General features: G+C 41.5%; 1 protein-coding gene across 10 annotated transcripts in view; it reads right to left on the bottom strand.

The window, feature by feature from the left end:
* The window catches only part of PAM (peptidylglycine alpha-amidating monooxygenase), a 323,067-nt gene that overhangs the window by 94,153 nt on the left and 208,987 nt on the right, over positions 1–19,927 (bottom strand). For all 10 annotated transcript variants that reach the window (XM_018049999.1, XM_018049998.1, XM_018050006.1 and 7 more), the window contains exons 7-8: positions 12,900–12,985; positions 10,771–10,854 (exon numbers count right to left, since the gene is read on the bottom strand). In XM_018049999.1, coding sequence (XP_017905488.1) covers positions 10,771–10,854; positions 12,900–12,985 — 170 coding nt within the window. The remainder of the gene's footprint in view (positions 1–10,770; positions 10,855–12,899; positions 12,986–19,927) is intronic.

Here is a 19,927-nt window from a genome sequence, read left to right on the forward strand (position 1 = left end):
CACACTTACCAATGAGCTCACTAAACAGCTGAAAATTAACAACTGCCTCTTTCTGGTCAATATGAGACAGTTCCAGTACACAACTGCCAGTCCTCGACTTCTTGTGCATTTGATTCAGTAGGTCTGGTTGGAACTAGGAATTTTCATTTTAAAAAGCACCCCAAGGAGATTCTGGCACAAGTAGTCGACAGATAAGATTCTGAGAAATTCTGACACAGAGTACTATGTACTTTAAGAGATAATTCTGTTAAGAACTTTTTGCTAATTCTAATTGTTTTAATGGAACATTAAAAAGAGTTCCTTGACTTAAGTAAACACTGGGTAAAATGTTTCAACTATGAAAACATCAGATGCAGGTTAGTCCCTTGGACTGCAAGGAAATCAAACTGGTCCATTCTAAAGGAAATCAGTCCTGAATATTCATTGGAAAGACTGATACTGAAGCTGAAACTCCAATACTTTGGCCACCTGATGCGAAGAACTGACTCATTGAAAAAGACCCTGATGCTGGGAAAGACTGAAGGCAGGAGAAGGGGACGACAGAGGGTGAGATGGTTGGATGGCAACACCGACTCGATGGATGTGAGTTTGAGCAAGCTCTGGGAGTTGGTGATGGACAGGGAGGCCGGGTATGCTGCAGTCCATGAAGATGCAAAGAGTCGAACACGACTGAGTGAACTGAACTGAGTGCAGGTAAGGATATTCACTATGGACTGCTCATTCACTATGGACTGTATATTGAAAAAATCCTTCTGTCAGGTAATTTGGTGGAATCTCTTAAGGTTTCAATACTCTATAACCCTAAAATCCCATTTCTAGAAATCTACCCTGCAGTAGCAATACATGGTAATCTAAAACATTTCTAACATTAACATTCAAAACTCAGAATTGCTTGTGATAACAAAAAACTCAGTATGTAAATGTCTTTAATGGGGAAAAAGTGAAATCGCTCAGTCGTGTCCTACTCTTTGCAACCCCATGGATTGTAGTCCACCAGGCTCCTCCATCCATGGAATTTTCTAGGCAAGAGTACTGGAGTGGGTTGCCGGGAGAAGGATATATAAATGATAACATAGCTACCCAACAGAATATTAGGCAGTCACTATAAACAATGAAAGCACCTTACATGTGCTGCCTTAGAAATACTCCCAGGGTACATTGTTAAGTTAAAAACAACGGCAGATGCAGATCTGTGCAGAGTGTGATCTGAATTTTGTCCAAAAAAGAAAAAAAGTGCAGAAACACATATCTGTGGTTTCTGTGTGTCTACAGAAATGTAAAAGGGATAAGCATACAGAAAACCAGCAGATACAAATAGCAGCTACCTGGAGGTAGGGCTGAGGGGTAGAAAAGGAGATGGGATTGAAGAAGGTATTATAGATTTTTTTCTTTTTCATCTATATACCTTCTCTTCAATAGTTTTACCGAGATATAATTTACATACCTTAGAATTAACCCCTTTAAGTGTATAATTCAATGGCTTTTTAGCATACAGATATGTGCAAATGTCACTTCATATTATGTGTATATTTTAAAATAGGTACTGTGAGTGACTTTTTACTTTTTTTAATGGTCTTCTGTATTTTTCAAAAAAATGAACAATAAAGTTTGGGAGAGATTATTTTAATGACAAAATATTCAGATATATCCAGAGTCCTTCAATTCTTGTTAGTCTTTTAACTAATTAAGGCTTCTTGTTCCCCTGGAAAGTAAGCAAAGTCGCTCAGTCGTGTCCGACTCTTTGTGACCCCATGTACTGTAGCCTGCCAGGCTCCTCTGTCCGTGGGATTTCCCAGGCAAGAGTACTAGAGTGGGTTGCCATTGCCTTCTCCAGGGGATCTTCCTGACCCAGGGATCGAACCGAGGTCTCCTGCATTGCTGGCAGATGCTTTACCATCTGAGCCACCAGGGAAATCCCCCTTTTCCCCTACTGGAATTTTTTTCAATTCTGAAGCCTGAAAAGCTCTGGAAGCTTAAAGTTTTCCTGGCTAACATTTGGTAGCAAAATCTGATCAGAACGAATGTGATGCTACTTATTAAGTCTGTCTTTAACCCTCGCAGTGTGACCACCTGAACATTGTGTTAAAGGAATCTTAGCATATTTGACTAGGGACAGGGTCTCAGACTCCCAAAGGTGACATAATGTAATATATGATTTCTGTGCCTGAATATCTTTCAAAAGGGTTTAATGTTCTTAATTCCAAATGGCATGTTTCCCAAAGCATGTGCATGAAAGTTTGGGCCCCTACCTCAAAGAATATTAGAGAAACAGAAAATGAGAGGTGGGAAGGAAGAAAGGAGACTTGCTGAATGGCATGGGAATCCCAGGGTTGAGAGTGAAAAGGGAAACTGAGGTCAAGAGCACCCTTCCTGGAACCACGGGTGCTGCTGTCCCTGGAGTTGAACTTGGAAACATGTGCACCCTGGGGGAAAAGATCACATTGAGAACTAACCTCCTATATGCCAGAAGGGATCAGGACTGCTGGAACATGTGCATGTCAGGGTCTTATTTAGAGAAAGCCAGGCTGAATGCTAGAAAGGGGTCATCTCCATCTCCTTCGGTATAGAGACAACAGTTTTCAGGCTTCTCCCTGGGGAGGGGAAGCTTTAATCACCCTCTCCCCATTCAGAATCTCAAGGGAGATTCTTACACATGGAAAGTCACCCAGAACTCTTGAAAATACGTGGGTTTAAATACCCCGGGCCACAGTAACCCTCACTTTTCAGGGGAGAGAGTAAAAGCAGGCATGGTGTGTCTCCCTGGAAAGGACGCAGGAGGAAGCTGCTTCAACAGATTGAGAGAGAAGACAGTGCAGGAAGCACGGGGAGCAGCCTTCCACCAGAGTCCCAGCAGATCCTCAATCAGGAAACAGGAGTCGAGAGCATTTCAGTGCTTCCACTGAAGCCAGAGTAGTCTTCTACTCAGTTCAGTTCAGTCGCTCAGTCATGTCCGACTCTCTGCGACTCCATGGACTGCAGCGCCAGGCCTCCCTATCCATCACCAACTCCCAGAGTTTACTCAAACCCATGTCCATTGAATTGGTGACGCCATCCAACCATCTCATCCTCTGTCATCCCCTTCTCCCACCTTCAATCTTTCCCAGCATCAGGGTCTTTTCAAATGAGTCAGCTCTTCACATCAGGTGGCCAAAGTACTGTAGTTTCAGCTTTAGCATCAGTCCTTCCAATGAACATTCAGGACTGATTTCCTTTAGGATGAACTGGTGGGATCTCCTTGCAGTCGAAGGGACTCTCAAGAGACTTCTCCAACACCACGGTTCAAAAGCGTCCTACTGCAATGACATAATTTGAAGTGCAGCTGCCCTGCCACTGATCTACGCTCCGCCTTGTTAAAAAATACATTAGCAAGGGATTTTCCCTGGGCTCACAATTTCAAAGCTTTTTCCAACAGCTTGCCAACAGTAGTTTTGTAAGAGGCAGATACACGGCAGGAGTCTCCGTGGAATCAGACCCCTCCAGAGTCCTCTGTTTTCCCTTCTCCCTGCCACTGTCCCCTGTACCTCATGCTCACTCTGCTACTGCCTCGGTTGTGGTGAAAAGGAGGCCGCTGTGTGTGCACGTGTGTGAGCACAGAGTGTGCATCTCATAAAGGCATGACGCATGTCTACTAACACCTACGTCTAATCACACCCACCTGTCTGGAACCGAGCTACGCAGAAAAGTGCAAGCGTTGGTCGCGCAGTCGTGCCCAGCTCTTTGCGACCCTATGGACTGGCCGTGCCAGGCTCATCTCTATCCATGGAACTTTTATCAAGAATACTGGAGTGGGTAGCCATTCCCTTCTCCAGAGGATCTTCCCAACCCAGGGATTGAATCTGGGTCTCCTGCATTGCGGGCGGATTCTTTACCATCTGAGTCACCAGGGAAGCCACATGGCAACGGATCACAGCCAGGACGGAACAACACATGAGGGCAAGAAGAAATCAAATCTGAAGGCTACCAGGTCCAGGCACCGGTGTTCCCATGATTTTATTCAAAGAACGCCCTCTAAGGGTTTCAATTCAGAGTCTGTTTACTCTAAATTTACAATTATATAAAACTTGGCTGCCGAGATTCCACATCGTCAATTTAGAACGCGAGAGAAGGATGCCTAGAGGAGATCAATCTGGGAACACAGAATCTTTTTCTGAACGAGGTGTGGTCTTGTTTGCTTCTCACCCCCGTCTCTTACTGCACTGACTATACCAGATCCGGGGATCACAGTTACTGTTTTATTTTCAGTTGCCCTCACCGGATGAGGGGAGACTTTCCTTCTCATTCATCTTCGCTTCCATGCGCTGCTCTGTCTGAATCAAAATGAGTTGAAGCGGTAGCTTGACAACTGAGGAGACTACGTCAAATAGAAACAGACAGAAGAAAGCAGGAAGCCCAGTAACACGAAAAATCTGTGTCTACTCCTAAAATGTGGGAGGAAATTATTGTACAGTAGTTGATATCCAGAATGATAGCCCTGAATTATGATACCCCCCCAAAGGATAAGAATAAACTAACATTTATTGCCAGTCTGCTGTGTTGGGCAGAGCATCAGGTACATAACATCTGCCACCTGTTTCACTTTGATGAGATGCATAATATATTTGGGAAATATTTCTGTCCAAAATGTTTCAAGGTTATGGTACTTACAGTGTTAAAATCTTATTTTTCTGGAAAGCTTGGTTACCAAAAATGCTTTGTTTTTTAAGGGTTCCAGCTAGGATTTTGTGATTTTTATTAATATAACCTCAGATATTTGGAGATGAAAATTCTCAGAGCTCACTCTTATATAATGGAGCATTGAAAACAGGAGCCCTAGGCTTCATTCACCTCATTTAGAAAATAAGCATTAAACACTCTAAGGAAAATGAACCTTTCTGCTGTGCTCCCAGGAAAATGCTAAAACATAGGTGCATTTTGAGGGTTGTAAGGAAGGGGTAGAAGCAAGCTCTGGGGGTGTGTGTGTGTGTGGTCTCTATCCCTGGTAATACATGTCAGTTTTCTTATAGGCACCAAGCACTTAGGGACAAATAGTTTATAGCTTGGAAATTCTGTCAAGTCAAAGACAGTCAGAGTTAAGGCACCTGAGAATAAATTCTTGCCTCCTTTTTATATCAGCTCCAACTTGAGCTGGTCAGTGCAAGAGTTTTCTGATTTGAGAAATGAAGAGTTATTGTTGGAGACTAGTAAGCTAATGTCAGAAACTCTGCAAAGAAGAGGCCCAGGTCTCTTAAGATTCCCTTGGGCCAAAACATCTAGAAGAAAAGTGGCGAGTTTCTGCAACAATCTCAGGAGAATTTTCTCTGTTGGAATAAGACGTTATTTAGAAAAAAATTGGCAATGAAAAAACTAAAGAAAGAAAGAGGACCAGGAGGAATCTCTAGTTTCCGCTATTCTAATTTCCTTAAGGGCAGGGGACTTGGTCTTGTAGATTACCTCTGTACGACTGAGCTCCTGTGGGGAGCAGGAAGCGGGCCCCGCTAGGAAACCTCCACTGGCACTGTGACCAACATAAACACAGTTCTGCATCTAAATATAATAAGAAATGCTGACACCCTTGAAGAGTAACCCACATATTCTTTATATTATGGGTAACCAGGACAAAAGGTGGCCTTTAGGGGAATTTATCTCACCTTAAAGCCTGTTATAGAAACTATGAGAGCGGCCAACACGGATTGCTTACCAGATAGCTTCAGTCAGAAGCTATGATCCCACTTTACAGATGAGGAAAGCAGAGAGGTTTAGAAACTCGGTGAGGATAATAAAATGAGCAAGTGCCGTTGCCAGGCCATCTGGTCTTAGAGTTTGATCACGTAACCAAAGACTATGCTTGTACTGGACATGCAGTTCTAATGGGGTTACATTCTGTTTTCTACAGAACGTTACTTTCTAAAAAAAAAGAAAAAATTAAAGCTTACATTAAAAAAAACAACAACTCATTCTGGCCTTCCAGAGCCCCATCCAGGCCCGCCCTGGCCTCCTAACGCCCCAATCTTTCTTCGTAAGGCTGGGGGCTTTGTCATGCACTCAAGCCCAGGACCCAAGTGAAAATCTGATCAGGTTACCACTGGGAAGCACGATGAGTGGTTTCAGAACAGCCCTAACAGGATCTGTGTGATCCGGTCCCCACCTGTCAGCTCTCTCCTCATTTCTTGCCACTTGTCCCTTGGCATTTCACACTCCAGTAAGGCTGTTGCCAAGAGTTCCTGGTGGGCCTGAGGCTCCTCACCCCAAATCCATGCACACACTTTTACTCCATCTGGAACACATCTCCTCCCAGCCCCCACCTGACTGTAGGCTCCTGATTACCATGTCAGTTCAGTTTAGTTCAGTTGCTCAGTTGTGTCCAGCTGTTTGAGACCCATGGACTGCAGCACGCCAAGCCTCCCTGTCCATCACCAGCTCCCAGAGTTTACTCAAATTCATGTCCATTGAGTCAGTGATGCCATCCAACCATCTCATCCTCTGTTGTCCCCTTCTCCTCCCACCTTCAATCTTTCCCAGCATCAGGGTCTTTTCCAATGAGTCAGCTCTTCACATGAGGTGGCCAAAGTATTGGAGTTTCAGTTTCAGCATCAGCCCTTCCAATGAACACCCAGGACTGATCTCCTCTAGGATGGACTGGTTGGATCTCCTTGCAGTCCAAGGGACTCTCAAGAGCCTTCTCCAACACCACAGTTCAAAAGCAGCAATTCTTCAGCACTCAGCTTTCTTCACAGTCCAACTCTCACATCCATACATGACCACTGGAAAAACCATAGTCTCGACTAGACGGACCTTTGTTGTAAAGTAATGTCTCTGCTTTTTAATTTGCTGTCTAGGTTGGTCATAACTTTCCTTCCTAGGAGCAAGTGTCTTTTAGTTTCATGGCTGCAGTCCCCATCCGCAGTGTGAATCCTTGCAAAGGCTCCATCTTCTAAGAAGTCTTTCCCAGACACCATCCCCCTGCCCTTCCAGGCAGACCTGCCCGCTGGCCACCCCACAGCCCCTGTGTCTGGGATGCATTTCTACTTCTGCCTAAAAACGTCCTGCTCCTGTGCTGGTCTCCCCTGCGAGAATGTACTAGACTCCTCGGGGCAGGAAGATCAGCATACCCCACACTAGCCCAGATCTGACATAAGACTGGCGTAGCATCTAATGAAGTTGGGCCCTTTTAACTGTTGCTTTTACAGCGTCATATTCTGCTCTACTTCTAAAACAAAAAACCAAACCAAAACAAATATTTCAGGCGATCCCGCAGATCAATCTTTTCCCACTACTAGACATCCCAATCCAAGACGCACCCAGCTGGCTTCAAGGCATGTTCTCCAATAAACATTAGAAGACATTTTACCTTCACTGTTGATGCATGATTAAAGACATGTCCTAGGCTTCCCAAGTCTCTAAAACCTTCCTTGTGTTGTAGCTCAGTCGGTAAAGAATCTGCCTGCAGTGCAGGAGACCCAGGTTCGATCCCTGGGTTGGGAAGATCCCCTGGAGAAGGAAATGGCAACCCACTCCAGTATCCTTTCCTGGAAAATCTCAGGGACAGAGGAACCTGGTGGATTGCAGCCCATGGTGTCGCAAAGAGTCAGGCACGACTGAGCGACTAACACACACAGGCTTCCCAAGTCTCTAAAACCTTCCTTGTGTAGAAAAATGCTCATACGCTTAAACCAAACATTTTCTCACTTTTCAGCAGAGTGCAGTGATTTCCTTGTGGTGCTAATCTGCTTTTGATTTATAATTTATATCCTAAAAAATATCATTAATAGTTTTAACATAAAGTTCAAATCTTCACTAAGATGATTACATATATATGTATACATATATAGAACATATATAATTCATTTTTAATTATTAAAAGATATGATGCTACAATTCCACTTCTAGATTCATCTGGCAATAACTGTGAGATCACTATATAGAATCTTCTTAAAGTATAAGTCACTTCTTATAGTTAATCAGGCACATAGAGATTTACTTCAACACTTTGTTTTTAATTAGGAGGGTATGAGTAGAAGTATAGTGTGCTAACTGGCAGATACTTAACACAGTGTTTATATTAGAAGAATTTAAAACCATGAAGATAATTATAACACTGTAAAGGGGAAAAAAAATCACACAATCCTGTCTTTCAGCTTACTGATGGCTTCCTTTTATTCCCTGTTCCTTATAACCCTGGAAAACATACAAGCATATTTATGGCTTTATGTAGTCTGTATAAAAATTTATGAGTTGCTATTTTTGTTGTTATACCATTTATTTAATTGGTCCCCTATTAAGGGTCTTTCATTAACTTTCCAGGTTTTCGTATTACTAGTTAATGGTATATAAATAACTGTGGGTAGGTAGCTCCTTAGAAAACAAAACCAAAAATATCCAACAAAACCCCTCCTTTAGTTGAAGACAGAAGCCTAGAGCAAGATTTTCATGTTTTATATAAAATGTATACAATATGATAAAGCTGCCTTCCAAAACACTGCACTAATTCACAGAGCTCCCCAAACTGTAGCATATTCATCTAAACCCTGGCAGCCCTGGGTTTTATAATTCAATCTGCACTCACACCCAATTAAATATAAATGCAAAATGCTCCCTTGTTATTTTAGTGAGATTTGATATTTTCTCATGTTGTTTACTTGCTATTCTAAGCCATCCATGTATAGCTTAAGGCACAAGATAGTATCTAATGCTACTGACTGAATTACATGGGTGAAATTTTTTGTTTACATTTCTATTACATTATTATAAGATCTGTAAGTTATAGGACCAGTAATCTTCCTACCTCATATGTACTATCTCTTTGGAAAACGTTTCTCAGAAAAGTGAAAAATGAAAAACTAGTATAAAAGTTTCCAGTCCCTTATAGTAAATAATGATGATATATTTATAAATTAAACATCAGTACTTTTTCATGATACCAAATTGAACATAAATTACAAAACAAAAGTAATTCTTCATCAGTAATAAGTTAAATTAAATTATTATAGTAATTTGTTTTGAAAACTAGTATATGATGTATTTTCCCTTTGCCCTGGGAGTATCAGTGCAGTATCTATAAGGAAGTACTACGAAGCTCAGAGGAATTAGGTTGAAAGTCTAGAGTTCTATAGAGGATAGATTTGAGGGTGGAGGGCTGTGGGGTATGACCAACTACTCTAGTTGTGGTGACTGGGGAAAGCTCTCCCTATTTCTTTGGGAAAATAATAGTCTTGTCAATGCTTTGGAAGTCAGCAGCCTTAGAATCAGCCTGTTCCCCTGATACCCACATGGCAAATTTTAGAGCAGTAAATTTGTGTCTTTGTTCCTCAAACTCGAACATTATTTATTCCTCTGTTTTCAACAAAACCTTGGCTCAGTGCTATAATTAACAACGTAAGATTTTAGGTTCTGTTCCAAAAATGGAAAGCTATTTATATATAACTCACAGCATACTTTAAATATAAAACAGGTTTTACTTGGAAGTTAGGCTCATGAGCTGGTCCACAGGAGCTTGTTTAATTGATAATACATCTGATGGCAATACTAATTATAATTTTATTATATAAATTTATTCTTTCTAAAAATTTTAACTGAAGCACATAGTTGATTTAAATTTATTCTTTCCAACATCCTTTTCCAGAGGAAGACTGTATTTATTGTCCCAGCCTTGATGCTGAGAACCTGTGGACACCCTCACCACGGGGTGCTAGCTCAGCAAAGGCCTTGGGGGTGTTTCACAGGCGGAGGTGGACACAGTACTTATACACTTCGTTGATGGATAGAAAGCTAATGTATCTAGAGAGCAGAATGTATGAGGTTAGTAGAAACACAATGTTGAATTAGAAAACTCGAGAAAACATGTATGTCGGCAAGGCAAGGGGAAGGCTGACACGCCAAGAAGACTGCTTAATGTTTGCACTCCTGTGAACACCAAAGTGTGAACCTGGAATGCAGCTGGAGTTTGATTAAATGCAGCAGAAGGAGTGATAATTACGGTCTCGGCTGCCTTGGCAACAGGGCCCCATCCTCAGGTTAAAGATTCTATAGTAAGAAAAGGAGCACTCAAGCAAAGTGCCTAGTCATACAGGTGGACCAACAAGAGTCCCAGGCAATATTCAGAAGCCTCTGTGGATGGGGAGGGGTCTGAACATCAGTGGAGTTGACAACAGATAAGAGACAAGTGTGGATTACAGACAGCACTGACGTGAACCCGCGTGTCTGAGAACTTCCCTGCCATCACGAAACCCAGTGACTCTCCAGTGACTTGCTTCTAGGAACAGAAATTAATTACTAGTCTCTATTCTTTCTGATGCTGCTGCTTAGAAGGAACCTCTTAGTAGGAAACAGTGGATAAGATAATACTCTGGAAAGGAAGAGAACCCTAAAGTCAGTGTAAGAGAAAGCACAGGAGGATGAATGAGAGAAAATGTGTGTAAGGGGCTGTAACTTTCAAATAAAACTCATGTCTGGTGGCTCAAACGGTAAAGACTCCGCCTGCAACGCAGAGTTGCAGGGTTGGGAAGATCCCAAGGAGAAGGAAATAGCAACCCGCTCCACTATTCCAGCCTGGAGGCCCCCGGTCCACAGAGCAGCAGAGCCAAGCATGACTGAGTGACTGACCAACACTTTTCACTCCACCAGTCCCAAATTCCAGGACACAGAAGCAGCTTCCAGGCTGCACTAGACACTGTCTCCTAGTGGGAAGAGGGTATAGTTAAGTCTTCATTTTATTACATAGGTAATAGTTAGTGCATATAGTTTAAACAATATAGTAATGAAAGTTAAGCTTAGTTTCAACATTTCAAAACTTACCTCTAAAAGCACTAATATCCCCATAGTGTACCTGGAGTACAAAGTATTTGCTTCCAGTCTCTCCTCCAACTCTGAATCCAACACCTGAAGATTTTCAAAAGAAGATAAATTTGTATTTTAGAAATGGAACTCTAAAATAGAGCTAGTCAAAGGTTGCTGGTCTATGAAATCCAAATGGAAAGAAAATAGTATGTAACATATGCAATTAGATGAAAATAACAATAAACTAGCTGTTCAATGAAAATCTCTGATGTAATCTATTATTTCTCCTCAAAACTCTGATGGAAGTCTATTTGTAGTCTCTACTTCAGAACTAGTGTAATCACTTATACTTTAAGATGACAACTCATTCATTTTTCAAGAAACAAAACAAAATAAAGAAAACGAAATTCTGTCCTTACTGATTACGTAACAGACACGCACAAACCTATTATTTCACTTTGTTTTGCATATACTTATACACATTTTTGGGCTTCCCTGGTAGCTCAGCTGGTAAAGAAACAGACTGCAATGCAGGAGACCCCAGTTCGATTCCTAGGTTGGGAAGATACCCTGGAGAAGGGAACGGCTACCTACTCCAGTGTTCTGGCCTGGAGAATTCCAAGGACAGAGAAGCCTGGTGGGCTACAGTCCATGGGGTCGCAAAGAGTTGGACAGGACTGAGTGACTTTCACTTACTTACATATCCATTTTTACTTTGATTGAATACAGGGAATTAGACTTCTTAAGATCATCTCAGGGGAATTGCTTTTTTCCCATGTGAAAACAAAAATATTTGTATTTTTGTGCAAAAATATCACTGAAGAAACCAACTACTTACTAGATTACAATGTCAATAAATTATTGGAATCTGAAGGGTTCTTAAGAGTCTTATTAGCAGAGTTTGCTAGTAAGCTAAAAAAAACAAAAACAAAAGCAAAAAACTCTGCAGAGAAAATATTTACAGATAGAGAAAAAAAAGTCTTACCTTCTCTGCTAATGTATCTTAAAAACATCAACAAATTTATGACAAACCTACCTATTAGTTTCTGAACTTTGTTTGGTAGTGGCTGCCTAGAAAACAGAGAAGGCAATGGCACCCCATTCCAGTACTCTTGCCTGGAAAATACCATGGACAGAGGAGCCTGGTGGGCTGCAGTCCATGGGGTCGCTAAGAGTTGGACACGACTGTGTGACTTGACTTTCACTTTTCACTTTCCTGCATTGGAGAAGGAAATGGCAACCCACTCCAGTGTTCTTGCCTGGAGAATCCCAGCGACGGGGGAGCCTGGTGGGCTGCCGTCTATGGGGTCGCGCAGAGTCAGACATGACTGAAGCCACTTAGCAGCAGCAGCAGCTTGAAAAAACTCTAGAGAAGATTCTAGCACTCATTTGAAGTAAAGCAAAACAGACATCAAAATGTAGGGCTGCAGACAGGCTCAAGGCTCAAGTCTTAGATGACAAGAGGAATTTAGGCAATATTTTGTACTAACTATAAATAGAAGGTAACCTTTAAAGCTGTCTAAAAAGATTTAAGAAATTAAAAATTAGTGCAGGCAGCAGTTAGGGAGGCATTGCAAGATGCTACCCCTCCATCCCTGAACCACGGCAGTCCTTCTGGTATCAGGACTGCACATTCACTCTGATCCTAAGAGAGATCTCAGTAATAAAGGGGACTCTGGTAAATCTCTCACATCCCGATGCTATGAACAGTTTAGAGGGGAACTCAGAGAGCCAGCTGAGGTTTGGCATCACATTAAATAGCCAGGCTACAGAACTATTTAAAAAAAAAATCTGTTTGCTGAAATGGCGATTTACTTAATTCCTGGCTCTCTTGGCTCATGGAATGCTCCTGCTGTCAAGAACCAATGTGCCTCCGGCCAAAGGTGATTTGAGGTATACTCAGCTATTTTCTAATTCTATCTAAACTGTTGTGTGAGCAAATTACTTACCAAAGAGAGGCAGAGGAAGAATAACTACCTAAATGAAACCTATTCAATACAAAGCAGGTAGTAAGGGCACTTTTTTAGTGTGAAATTACAACATAGAACATGGCCAACAGCTGTTGGAAAGAACATATAACAAAAAATACTTTGGAATAAAAAACTAAGCAGCTTAATATATGAATATCCAAGAGGCCTCAGGTATACCTTTGGGGAGTCTCGTTGGGGGAGCATTTCTTGCCCAGGCATAGAGAATATTGGCTTTATCTGTACAGGTGCCTTCATCACAAAACCTGAAGAAGAAAATAAAGTAACTGTAAGGAAAGAGTCAGCTACTAAAATGCATAGATCTCTCCCCACGGGAGGAGCGGGGAGAGGAAGGTATTTGTAACTAAGGTCAAGAAAAGTACAATACACCATCATTATACACCATCAATACACCATCATCATAGCCACATCAGCTTTACGATCGTAATGAAGGCTGGAGCAAAGAACAGTTTTATATGTGAAAACAAGCACATATAAAGGGAAATTTGTTTGTTAGTCGCCCAATGTGAAACAGTCCTGTGAGGCAGATATATATTCAGTATGTCCATCCTTGGAATGTACTCGAGGTACTCAGGTAGAAAAGTAAGCATTACACGAAGAGTGTGTAAACCAAAGCTAACGCAGTGGAAATCTGGAACTGGACTAAAACAACATACGCACTTCCCATTCGGGGATCAGTGTAATTAATAGGCCTTTGGCCACAGTAACAAGCAGGACACAATGTCTACCCTTAGCAGGGGGAACGATGCAAGTACACCCCACCGACAGTTCTTGTGGCTTTTTCTAAAGTTTATGAATACTGGCTTTGCCATTTATAAATTGCTTCAAATCACTTAACCTTACAGAGCCTCAGTTTTCTGTCTTATGAAACAGGGATCGTTATACTTACCCCAGAATTGTTCTGTAAATCAAATGATACATAAATGAAAGTACTTCATAAACCTCAAAGCACTATACCAGGGTAATGCATTATTTAATAAGACATTCACTTATCTAAAGACACTTTTGAGAGACAGCATTGCATGGTCAAAGAAGCACAGGCAGAAAGATGTATCTGGAGCTGCTTCCCACAGCCTCCCCGTAAAAGGCATGTACCCGGGACACGCGCACCAGCCCTCAAAGGCCTGGTTTCTGCGTGGGAACCTCCCTGATGGCTGTGGCGGTGACACGTGTAAGACACCCAGCGCAGTAACCAGCACGTTGGTATCTATCTGGGAGATCCAATTTCACAAACGGCAGGCTGTCTGACTCCAAACCACACATTTTTTCCCCATGACATGACATCTCTTAGTTGGTTCTGTTATATAATTTGACTTGTTCAAAACACTGTGACGTGATACTTTCATGTTGCTTTTATAGATTTGTGTCTTGAGAAACTGGCACCAAGCAAGGTCAGAGTCAGGAATTTAGGCAGATCCGAGGACTGTCAAGGACAAGGACGAGGAAAATGCTTCTTGGCTGGGAGGCTGGCTCACACAGGAGAAAAACTGCACTGCCTATGGCCTGGAAGGGAAGTGAAGGTTTCCTAAACAGGTTAGAAACTAAGCCTAGAATCCCAGAGAACACCCAAGCCATCCTCAGTGGCTGAGATTCCTAACGTGCTTCCTGCTTACAGCCAGAAGTGGGGGCAGACGACTGTTACTTGTCTGAATCAAGGCCACAGAACCAGGACGTCTCCATAAGGCTATGTTGAGCAAATGTTCTCGCGTCTCTAAATCAGGCTGCAGAAAGAAACTGGGTGACGTGCAGTGTAAAACACGTCCACCAGTGGTTTCTTACTGTTCACTGTCAAGAACAATATACTTATGATGAAGCAGCCTCACCACGTGAGACGTGCATTGGAACAAGTGTCTGTGACAGCCTTGTGCCAACTGTGCTAAAACGCTTGGGGTGTTGGATGGTACCCAAGAGCAGAATTTCCCTCCGTGGCCTCACGCTATAATAGATTAAGAAATGAGATTGTCAGATGTGGTGTACTTGGTATTTCACTGCTGGGAGCTACTAAAATTTAAAGATCTGCATGGCAATTTTCACAGTTTTCAAGAAAGGTCATAAATATGCAAGTGCCTAACATCCATGTGATGCTAGTCTCAGGTTAAACAAGATAATTGTTTCTTCTGATATGAAAGTCAGGTCAGTGTATGACTAGAAAGAACCAGAATGAAATATACCAGAAAAAAACTGGTTTAGTAAAGTTTTCTAAGCGAAGTCAAAGATATCTAAGCTATGTGTTTGATTAAAGTCATTTGCTGGCATAAATTCTTTCACATGCTTTCCCAAAATAACACCAAAATTAAAATTAAACATTGTAGCATAACACAGGAGGCTTTTATGATCTGGGCCCTTGTTATATCACCTGGGGGCGGCGGGGGGGGGGGGGACAAAACCCTTTTCAGTCATGCCAAGTTTCTGGTAGTTTCTAATCTCTCTCCCCCACTGTTCTCTCTTCTGGGAAAACCCCTTCCCCAACTCTCTGCCTAACAATCTTGTACTCATTTTCTCATCCAAGATTCAATTAAACTATTCCTCCTCAAGGACACTTCCGCTGATGAGAATCCCGCCAACTTGCATTCTTTAAGGACAGCAGGCCTCCTAAGTATCGGCTTGCTTATCTCCTCTCCAACCAGACTGTGTAGACTTTGAGGTTTTGTTCCTTTCTGTCACCCTGTACTCCCAGCACCTGCAGCCTTGCAAGGCATTTAGTAAATATTCACAAAATGTCTGGAGAATTTCATTTCTAAGTCAATTTTTAACTTTTTATATACAAACACATAGATCACTGAATTGGCCTAAGTTTTACTGTATTGTCAAGTATAACATTTAAAAAATCTTTAGTTGAAAAGTTAACTAAGATATGAAAAAGCAATTTTGAATTATCATCTGCCTGGTATTTTGTACCAAGCAGCTCATACTCTCATAAGAACATTCCAGGTAGGTTATACTTTACAGCTGAAAAAGCTCAGAGAGTTTAAGTAACTGTCAAAAGGTCACACAGCCACATCATGACTCAAAGCTCTGTCACCCTCCTTTATATCTCTAGTTATGAGACTGACTTATGCGCAGAGACTTCATGGTATTATAAAGATCAGCTTTGATGATTACTATCGTACCCGAACTAAGTTGTAATTTGAGTATGTAATCCTGACATCGATTTTAGATAAAATAAATTCTGACTTGTTTGCAAAATGACAACGATTTTATATTTCATGGTCTTTGCAGGTCTGGTAAAAGAAGAGCTCCAAAAGCAAACTTTGATTTGAGTTTAAAATCCTATTTTATGATTTTTTTTAAAATTATATATAATTCAAGGTTGAGTAAAGAATGTCTCACTGGAGGGCTTGGGGATAGTGAAATTCATTCTAAAACTTAATGTGTGAGAGGACTAAGTGAAGAGGAAAAACAAGAGGCCAAGAGAAATGAGTCCTGCAATGGATAACATAAAAGAGTAACAGAACGTTTGGATAAACTCTGCACCTTTTCATGGTCAAATTTACATTTCTCATTTTAAATGAAAACAGTTGTCACACTTTCTCTACATATTAATAAAATGACCAACAAGATAAAGATAGTATTGCATATGTGGACTTTCCAAAAAGGGTCCTATAAAAATAGTGAGAATTTTTACGATTCTTATTAAGAAGAAGAAGGGTATTAAGGTTAGGAAGCAAAGTAACCCTTGATCAATGGCTGTTGTAATTTCAGGCCTCATCGACCTGGTTTCTTATTCTTATAATTCTAGGGTCTTCTCCTAAAGGCTCCTCTAGATTAGACCAATTAATTGTGAAAAGATTCTCATAGCTCCCTAGTGGTTTCTTAGTATTCATAGGAAAAATGATAAGAATTAACATTTGAAAATAAAACTACTCTGGATTCTTGGATCTTTGCTGTAGAACTTTTTCACCTCTAATCCATGGGGAACCATTCAGATGGCATGAATATTTCCAGACTATGCCAAGCTCTGAAAAGTGCTAGCCTGTCATCTTGAATTATACTAATAAAGCACAAATGACTGTTAAAGTACTCCTCTGGTTCTATCTGTTAAACGCTAGTTAAAATCCAAGGTTATTTAGGGAAAATCAGAACTGATAAATCATTTCTACCTTTGTCTGAAAAAAAAATTTTTTAACACAATTGGCATGCCCTAAAGGTAAGTCTGTATGGTCTTCAGTTTCAATTTCAATTTCAATTTCAATGCATTGAGTATTAAAGAGAATCACAGGAAAATGAATCCAAAGTTAGAAGCTTCTTTAAGAAACACTTATAAAATCAATGACATACATGGTATGTCTTTATTTTTCAAAACTGCATCCAGCATGAATCAGGAATTCAATTTCATCAACTGCTTTATAAACCCACAGCACATATTTCCCAATTTAGACAAATCCTATGTGAATTTCAGTGCAATGGATATACGTCAACCAGGGAATCCCCCAGGTGGCTCAGATGGTAATGAATCTGCCTGCAATGCAGGGTATACATTAACACAGTAATTAGAAGGATGCCTGCATGCCTGCTCATTGTGTGTGACTGTGACCCTATGGACTGCAGCCCATAGGGCTCCTCTGTCTATGGGATTCTCCAGGCAAGATTACCGGAATGGGTTGCCATGCCCTCCTCCAAGGGATCTTCCTGACCCAGGGATTGAACCCGAGTCTCTTACCTATCCTGCACTGGCAAGTGGGTTCTTTACCACTAGCACCACCTGGGAAGCCCAATAGGAAGGATAATTCTCAGAAGGTAAAGAATCCACCTGCAATAGGGAGACCTGGATTCAACCCTTGGGATGGGAAGATCCCCTGGAGAAGGAAATGGCAACCCACCCCAGTACTCTTGCCTAGAGAATTCCGTGGACAGAGGACCAGTATTCTTGCCTGGAGAATCCAATGGACAGGGGAGCCACGGTCCACAGGGTTGCAAAGAGTTGGACACGACTGAGCAACTAACACTTTCATTTTAATGCAGAAGCTAAATAGAAGCAATATTTAAAAGGAACCAGCCTGAAAAATAGCATCACAATATCCAGGCATCACCCTCACTCCCCACTCTGACCCTACCCCTCTCCATCATCAGATCAGAGAGGGTATAAAGTCTACAAGAGCAGAAGTATAAGTGTTTTATTCACATCAAATTCTCAGTGCCTAAGAATGCCCTTGATACATAGTGGGTGGTTAACAAATATCATATTAATAACTGAGTAATGATAATAGTTACCACTTTTTAAGTACTTCTATGTGCCAGGCACTGAACCAGCCATATTACTTACACCCCCTCCCTTACTCTTCCTGTTGGCCCAAGCAGGCAGGATTAGTAGCCCCATTTTAAAGACGAGGAAACAGACCAATGTTTATTACACCTAGCAAGTAGGAGAATTGAGATTTGAACCCAAGATGCTCTCATTTCAAAGTTCCAGCTCTATATTAAATGTAACTGTACTGTGCTTTATTTTTTGGGGCTCCAAAATCACTGCAGATGGTGACTGCAGCCATGAAATTAAAAGATGCTTGCTCTTTGGAAGAAAAGCCATGACAAACCTAGACAGCACATTACAAAGCAGAGCTATTACTCTGCCAACAAAGGTCCGTCTAGTCAAAGCTACGATTTTTCCCAGGAGTCATGTATGGATGTGAGAGTTGGACCATAAAGAAGGCTGAGCACTAAAGAATTGATGCTTTTGAACTGTGGTGTTGGAGAAGACTCTTGAGAGTCCTTTGGACAGAAAGGAGATCAAACCAGTCCAATCCTGAAGAAAATCAATCCTGAGTATCCAGTGGAGGGACTGATGCTGCGGCTGAAGCTCCAATACTTTGGCCACCTGATGGAGGGCCAAAGTAGCTGACTCATTGGAAAAGACCCTGATGTTGGGAAAGATTGAGGGCAGGAGGAGAAGGGGATGACAGAGGATGAGATGGTTGGATGGCATCACTGACTCAATGGACATGAGTTTGAGCATGCTCCAGGACATAGTGAAAGACAAGGAAGCCTGGTGTGCTGCAGGCCATGGGGTGGCAAAGGGTCAGACACGACTGAGCGACTGAACAACATAACACTGCTACCCTAGTGACCATAAACAATCATCTTGTGAAAACATACTAATGTTTTAAATCACGTGATGTTATTTTCTGTTGAAACTATCAAGATGGTTACAACCATGCCATTCCATTTTATTAAAACTGACACTAGTCCACTAAGAAGTGACCAGTTCTTAAGGAACTGCTATCGACACCTCTAACACAGGCACCTAAAAAGTAGCCGAGGAATATGATCACTGGTGACTAGAACTTAGAGCAAGATGCCAACTATATTTTAATGAAGATTCTTTATACTATTCGGATGTGCAAAATAACATGAATCTATTAAAATCTTAAAGTAGAAAAAGGAAATGGATGCAATTAATTTTAGCCTAGCAGTAACTTATGTCTGGAGAAGGCAGTGGCAACCCACTCCAGTACTCTTGCCTGGAAAATCCCATGGATGGAGGAGCCTGGTGGGCTGCAGTCCATGGGGTCACTAAGAGTCGGACATGACTGAGAGACTTGACTTTCACTTTTCACTTTCCTGCATTGGAGAAGGAAATGGCAACCCACTCCAGTGTTCTTGCCTGGAGAATCCCAGGGATAGGGAGCCTGGTGGGCTGCAGTCAATGGGGTCACACAGAGTCAGCAACTGAAGCAACTTAGCAGCAGCAGCAGCAACTTATGTCTAACTATGCTGCTACAATCAAAGACACATTTTACAGTGCTTAGAACAAGGATGGCACAGATTTTGAAGACTGTTATTTTTATTTATACTGACAATATATTATGTATGTTAAACTTTAGAAGCTACACTATGGCAAAAGAAACAAAGAGGGGCACCTGGTGAATCTTGCTGTATAGCCTATAGATGACAAGTAGCTAGGATGCGGAGAGGCTGCCTAATGTCAGCATAGGCAAATACCACTCTCAGCCAAAAAATCATTATCATCATAAGGGAGGCAACAAAGCTGCATACTTATCTGGGAAGTAACATCCCCCTAAAAAAAGAAACCAGTCATTTAAATGAGTAACCAAGCAGGGTGTCTCACATACAGCCTTCTCTCTATGTATATTTGTGTTTTAGCTACTTTTCTTTCTCCCCTCATCAGCATCTGTAACCTTGTGGAGACAGTGGCATTTAAAAAAAACACAGCAGGTGGTTAATAAATAGAA

The sequence above is a fragment of the Capra hircus genome, chromosome 7 (genome assembly GCF_001704415.2).
Source record: "Capra hircus breed San Clemente chromosome 7, ASM170441v1, whole genome shotgun sequence".
NCBI classification, from domain to species: Eukaryota; Metazoa; Chordata; class Mammalia; order Artiodactyla; family Bovidae; genus Capra; species Capra hircus.